This window comes from Mercenaria mercenaria, chromosome 4 (genome assembly GCF_021730395.1).
Source record: "Mercenaria mercenaria strain notata chromosome 4, MADL_Memer_1, whole genome shotgun sequence".
Classification (NCBI taxonomy): Eukaryota; Metazoa; Mollusca; class Bivalvia; order Venerida; family Veneridae; genus Mercenaria; species Mercenaria mercenaria.
Window position 1 is genome coordinate 86,856,023 of NC_069364.1, and position 7,442 is coordinate 86,863,464.

The 7,442-nt window shown below is 34.3% G+C and overlaps 1 protein-coding gene across 1 annotated transcript; it reads left to right on the forward strand.

Annotated features, from left to right (window-relative positions):
* Positions 1-898: 898 nt before the first annotated feature.
* On the forward strand, positions 899-2,395 carry LOC123553553 (putative nuclease HARBI1). The gene has a single exon (XM_045343258.2). The coding sequence runs from the start codon at positions 1,271-1,273 to the stop codon at positions 1,946-1,948; it is 678 nt and encodes a 225-aa protein (XP_045199193.2). The 5' UTR covers positions 899-1,270; the 3' UTR covers positions 1,949-2,395.
* Positions 2,396-7,442: the final 5,047 nt, after the last annotated feature.

Sequence of the window (7,442 nt, forward strand, 5' to 3'; positions counted from 1 at the left end):
GTCTAATCTACAATTGGAGAATGCTTTCAAATGCTAATATCTGTATATTAAAGATTTAATGTGATTTTATTTTTAAATTGGTAACGAAAAATAAATAAAAATATAATGAGCTATTTTATCATATTAAAGGGAGGTAATTAATAAACAAATGAAATCCATGACACTTATATGGTACTAAAAAATTGTTTTTAAATTACACACCAGAAGAAGTTAATTCTACTGGTGGTCAGTGCAGAGCTGCACTACATATCAGCCTACTTTATTGCACCCATAGTAACACTTCATTTACATATATATATACCATTTTGTTATAACTTGTACCTGGATTTGCATTCTACGAGTCCACAATTGTTTATAGTTTGTTATATCTATCAATAACAATTATCTTACTTAAAACATAATTTTATATTTAGATTAGTGGGAAAAGTGATATAAACACATTTAGAGCGTATTTTTTATAGATAAACCAGTTTCGGTTTCGGTTTCAGCAGTTTCATTAGTTTGACAAAAACTGAAACTAGTTTCGATTTCTGCACAAAATAAGCGGTTTTATTTTTCTAATATGGCAGCTTTCATTGTTCTTCTCACAGAACTGGTTGGGGAAATTTTCTCACATGATTTACTTTATATCATATGTATGGCAATTAGATACATTAAATCTCTCTCTCTCTCTCTCTCTCTCTCTCTCTCTCTCTTGCACTGATCCGTTAATTATGGCCCTCCCATCGCCCTGCATAATTACATATATATGCGGATTACCTGGTTAGGGTTCTGTGTATATGAATGTAGTTTTATCACCCCTCCCCTTCTTCCTATTCCAATGAACTATGTATGCTGATGTCCAAATATGACTGTTCAATAAAACTATGCGTAGACTTGTCTGTGTTTTATGGTCTTTTCAACATTATTTAAGTCGAAAGTAGTGAGTCAGCATACCTACCTACTTTTTTCAAGGGAAGGCTTACTCTCAAGCAATTAATAGTGATAATCCTTTTATTTGGGTATGAGAAATTCTCTACTTGAATCAGCAGTAGGAAGTACTAGTAATCTTTGCCGACATTCTTTGCAATAGCTTAAATAAAAATTGCTAAATTGTTTTATTGTTTTATTATTTTTTTTTTGGTGTGTGTAAATCAAGATGTTTTTTTTTTTGTATTCTATTGCATCCAACAGAAGGAGGTAAATTCTGGCATCATCGGTTACTTTGATAAGCGCTTCAAGTCAAATCCGACACACCAAGCCAAGAATTGAAAATTATGTAGAGTATGTCATGCCACAATACAGTATTGATGACTTTCAAGTTCGATTTCGTTTAAGCAGGACATCATTTGAACAATTAGTTGCAGAACTTTCTACTGCATTGTCTATTAGAAGCAAGAAGGTAAAAATTGGACCAGAAAAACAGTTGCTTATTTTCTTGAAGTATCTTTCATCGCTTCATACATTGCAAGAAATTGCCGACATATTTGGTGCGAGTGAAAGCTCTGCTCACGTGATTATAAAAGATGTCGCCAAAAAGATTAGGAAACATATTCAACCGTCTGTGATCAAATGGCCAGCCAAGCAACAAAACTCTGCCGATATTGATGATGGTTTTCAACAGTTAAAAGGATTTCCAGCTGTCATAGGGGCCATTGACTGCAGCCATATTCCGATCAGAACGCCCAAGGAGTATCCTGAAAATTATATTAATAGAAAATGTTTCCCATCAATTATTTTACAGGCAGTCTGTGAAAGTGACTTACGATTTACAGATGTATATTGTGGCTGGCCTGGATCAGTTCATGACGCAAGAGTTCTAAAAAAATCACCATTATATCATGAAATAGATGAAGACCCTGTCAAGAAATTCCCTGGAAATACTCATATACTTGGTGACTCTGCATATAGCTTAACCACATGGCTTCTAGTGCCATTCAAAGACTATGGTAATCTTAACGAAAAGTAAAAACGATTCAACTATGTGCATAGTGCCACAAGAATGTATATAGAGCGTGCCTTTGGAGTCATGAAAGGACGGTTTAGGAGACTGAAATACATTCACATGCTTAATATAAAAAATATTGTTAATCTGATCCTGAGTGCCTGTGCATTGCACCAAATGTGTCTTAATAACATGGAAGATATTAAGGAGTATCTCCAAGAAGGTGTTACATTGAATGAAGAAATCAACAACTTGCAAGACTTCATGCCGAAGAACCACAATACTGAGATTAAAAAAAGCCAAATTCTTGATGCAATAAATGAATGACATGAAGTTGAGTTATTGTTATATTGGACGCTAGAAAGGATCTACCTTTCAAATGGATTCAGAGCATTGCTCTCATCACTGCTAACAATTTACCAACTATTTAAGGATTCTGAAATAAAACCAGAAACAAAATAAAAAATAAAAGACTAAATTGTTTTTCAAAAAAGCGCATGTCTCACAATACTGCTACATTTATATTGCAGGGTGAGTTGGTACTGACCAATCCTATGAAATTTCATTTAAATCCAACCATTAGTATAAAAATAGTTCGGATAAACTTTTTAAAAACTAGAATTGTGTCCTGAGGACACGGATAGCCCCGCTGAGTGAAGCCCTGATGCCTTTCAAAAGTTATTGGACCGTAGCCAATATCTAACCTTACCCGTATTTTGACATCATACACTTGTATACCAGATATAAATACAATTGATGATGCCTTTCAAACGTTATTGAGCGGAGACCTTTTTTTTTCTTTTTATGGGCAGACAACTGTCAAAAATTAGTGGACCGTAACCATAATCTAACTTGACCTGTGGTTTAGTATTACATACTTGCAAACCAGATATGATTACAATTGATGAAGTCTTTCAAGTTATTGAGCGTAAACCAAAGCAGATGGAAGGACTTAAGTACTGAAGGACAGGGGTAACACATAATGTCCCTTCACCATTACCATTCTTCGAATGGCGGGGGCATAAAAATAACCATAAAGGGGCAATAACTCTGCTAAAAATCATTAAACCAGAAAATGCTGAAAATATGCAAAACTAGACTTGGTACTGAACCTTCCTACAAAGTTTGGCTGGAATCCCACCAGTAGTTTCAGAGGAGTTAAACCTTTCTGACGGACGGACAGACAGACAAGACAAAATCAATTTATCTACGCACACATGAGGAGACATAGTGAATTTATAATTAAGGCTTCTTAGCCCTTTTCTTTATTTGCTCTAGTCTCTTCTTGTGGTAGTACTAGAGCAAATAAAATGTCATGAAAAAGCTCACATAAAGTAAGGCCTGAATTTGCCCAAATATTAACATAAAACAAGAAGCTGTGTTCAATAAACGCATATGGCTCCGGTGGTAGCCCTGCCAGTATAAGCACAATAGTACAATAGGGCCATAATTAGTGATTGATTCAGTCAAGAGTTATCTAACTTGATAGTGTAACACCCCCTGATCACTTAGTCAATCAAGGGTTTCAGCACAAAAATCAAACACAAATTTTAAAGGAAAACCTGGTTTTTTTTTGAGTATACAAAGTCAACAAAATAGAACAAATTGCACACAAAACTTTAACCAAAATGTCTATTAGGTAATTGGCAAAGAGCGGGAATAATTATTTGTAGTGAATAATAAATTGCAGTACCAAAGTTAGTCAAACTTTGATAAGTGTACACTACCCATCATCACTATCATCAAGTGTCAAATCAAACCAAGTAATAGTTTTTGAGATATAAGCACAATAGAATATTGCATGCAAAACTTTAACCAAAATTTCTAAGTTGCAAAAGGGCCATAATTTGTGACAAATTCAGTCAAGAATTATCTAACTTAATAGTGTAACACCCCCTCATCACTGTCATCAAGTTTCAAATCAAATCAAGTAATGGTGTTTTAGATATACCAAGAATAGACATTGCACGCAAAACTTTAACCATTTCGTACGGACGGACAGGACAATCGCTATATGCCTACGCATCAGTAGATGCGTATGGCATAAAAATGTCAGCTTCATTGTAGCTGTATATTATGAATTAAAAATGCAATTTATCAGCTGTAACTAACCCACCAATGTCAAAGTTAAACTTTAACTTGTAAGTGCCATGAGCAATAACAAAAAATTACAAACATGAAATATAGGTCAATAGTTCTTCAAAATTACAAAGAACAAGAAAAATGTTGACATTGTAAGACTCACTCCCCCCGACCCCCCACCCCCCACCTATGCATATGTCTATTTGAAGTTGTAATATGTCTATGTCCAAAAAATGATACCTGGATGTCAAAGTTATGATAAAGATACATATTTCCACTCATGTTGATATTACATATCAAGTTTCATTTTAGATGGATGGAAGTTACAATAACATACATTTTCCCACTCAAAGTTGATGATATTTGTACAAAGTTTCATTTTAAGTGGATGAAAGTTGTAGGACCAGTTTAGAACACAAGTTACAGATGTAGTTGTGATATGTTGTTAAGTCAAAAAAGGGCAATAACTCAAAATATTAATAATCGACATCAAATTGATTAATTCTGAAGATATAAAAATGTCTACTTCATGTTGATGATATGTATAAAGTCTTTTTTGAATTGGATGAAAACTATAGGAGGAGTTGAGTACGCAAGGAAGTGTGGCAGACGGAATGACAGATCGAGGGACGGAAAAGTCAAACACTATATGCCTCCAGGGTCTTCGACACTGGGAGCATAAAAATAGAAAATTTCATAAGTTTACCGTGGAAACGTTCTTAAGTCCTTTTATCGCCGTTTAGTACCAAAAAGAAGTGTTACTAGAGCACATAAAATTTGTCATGAATAAAAGGTTTTCAACAGCGATTTAAAGATGGGGGCCTGGAATTAGCCCAAAATATTATCTACCAATTTAACAAAAAAGTGATACAGTTCAAACCCTCTCTACCTCCTAAAAAAAATCTATGCATTGAAAAAGCACATATTTTTCCATTTACTGCAAACAGCTAACTACTCACTTCGATTGTCAATTTTATGTCAATAGTTAAACTTAACTAAACTGTAAGTACATGTAGCACTTACCATGAGCAATAACACAAAATTACAAACATGAAATATAGATCAATAAACAATCATCAAACGTTAAAATTATACCAAAAAGAAAGCAATGCTTTGAAGTACATATTATTTCAGACTCTGAAACTAAATGTAATATGTACAAATATTATTCAAATCAATCTGTTCTAGGTCACATCGAATTTGTAAAGTCAGAAATACATACTTTGTATAAAGTCACAAAGAAAACAGTCACTTTACAACTTTTTAGTCTGCGCTCTACCTACTGGGCTAAGCGGCGGGTTGAAAGATACTTTAAGCAACAATTACATACTTTAAGCAACAATTTCTTAATACTATACAAACAAGAGCACCGCCTTGCGGGTGCAGACCGCTCATCTACTTTTCTTATCATTTAAAAGCTGGAGGGGCCCCATCATAAAAATTCAATCAAAACTTCAGAGTTGCTAAATTATAGAGTACATGTACATAAGTGCAGAAAAGGGCTCTTATTATGTCAAAATGCAAGTCAAAGTTATTGAACTTGCTTTGTTTAAGAAAGTGTTTAAGATATTTTTCTTTGTTTTTAAAGTTTTAAAGCAATAGTTTTGATACTTTAGGAGTAAAGTTGACTTAAACACAAAAGTTAACCTAATTTTCCAAGTTGCTAAGTCCAAAAAAGGACCATATATCTGTCAAAATGCCTGCCAGAGTTATGTTACTTTGCCTGCACAGTCCCCTTACGATAGTAAGTAAGTGTACTAAGTTTGAAAGCAATAGCTTTGATACTTTAGGAGAAAAGTTGGCCTAAACACAAAACTTAACCGGACGAAGATGCCAACGACGCTCAGGTGACGACATAAGCTCGTAATTTTTTTTCCAAAAAATAGATGAGCTAATAAAATAAGTAACATTGAAATATGACCGACTTACCAGATTGTCTATTTTCACGGTATTTACTGATAACTTATTTCGTGACATGTGCTAAGCAGAACCCAAATAGTAATGTCATGTACGAAATGTTAGATTTACAAAAATCTCAAATTCAATCTCAATGACATTGTCAAGTAGGCAAAATGTTTTAAGGTGTACAAATCATTATGTCATCACACAAGTGTACAGAAGAGCTCATCACTTTCATAAAGTAAACTGGTGTTTACAGGGGTAGTTCTAACACATTTATTAATATCCACAAGTTCTAGGTGGCTTTTTGTAATTGATATATCAACATGAGAACAGCTCATTTCTTAAAATTGGAAATTAAATCTGAAAGTAATTCAAGCTTTTTTTCCTCCTGTTTGACACGGTCTTGGTATTGCTTTTCTAGCATTTCCGTCAATTTTTCTTGGTCCTCTTTCATTTCCTCTTGTATATTCTTCAAAATTGATACAACTTCATCTGTTTTTGTTGTTTTTCTTTTGGCAAGTTTTTTTGAACAGGCTGTAGTTGAAATGGACGTAAATGTGTCTTCGTTACTGCTCTCATTCACTTCATCGGTACTTCCACTTGTGTACACAGGCTTTACATTCGGCCTGTAGCCATAGCATGCGTTCAGTTCCTGGAAAAAAGGGCAATTTTTTCTGTCATTGCCAGATTTAGCATTATGGTCAACGCAGTCCCTAATTTTTTTCGTTATGTATTTCCATTTCTGTTCACACTGTACACCAGTGACTGATACAGAAGATTCACTATTAACATTCATTTCTTCAGCTATCTTTTTCCAGATGGTTATCTTTTTAGTTGACGGCTTATTAAACATTTCTTCATATCTTGAATGTAAGTCGATGAGTTTTCTTACTCGATCATTTGTCCAATGGTACCTGTCATTGCTACTGGGTAGACCTTCAGCCACATAACTGACATCCTTACAGGCTGTAATTTCATTGTTGTTAGAATCAGTCTGTTTAACCGAATCTCCTCCTGTAAGATTACTCAAAGCATCTTCTAAAGACATACAAAGAAAACAAATGTTTCAGCATTAAGTCAAGTCGAAAGCTATAAGAACTAGAAATGTGTCTGAACGACACGGATGTCCCCGCTATTTATGTTAGGACAATAACAGGTGGGTTTTGACCTGTAAGTATGACCTTGACCTCGGGAGCTAGCGGTCTAGGTCTTGCGCATTACACATCGTCTAATTATGGTAAACATTTATGCCAAGTTATTTGAAAATTCTTGAAATAGTTTAGCTGAAAAATCAAATATTAAACTGACATATCCTACCTAAGGCTTTTGCAATCAGAAGCCTTAAGCACACATATTTTTCAGCTGTTTAAAAAAGCAAAGAAATACTATTTGAAACAACTTCATTAGAAAGGGACATTGTTCTCCCCTCATAATAACCAAGCATTGAGGCAAAATTTTAGCCTCTGACTGAGCCAGCAATTTCTGCTCTAAAATCTTAAATGAAGACCTACTGCCATTTATTGGTGCTTTTTTT

What these genes read in the sequence shown, in the direction of transcription:
- LOC123553553 (XM_045343258.2), top strand. Translation starts at nt 1,271, where the DNA reads ATGCCACAATACAGTATTGATGACTTTCAAGTTCGATTTCGTTTAAGC.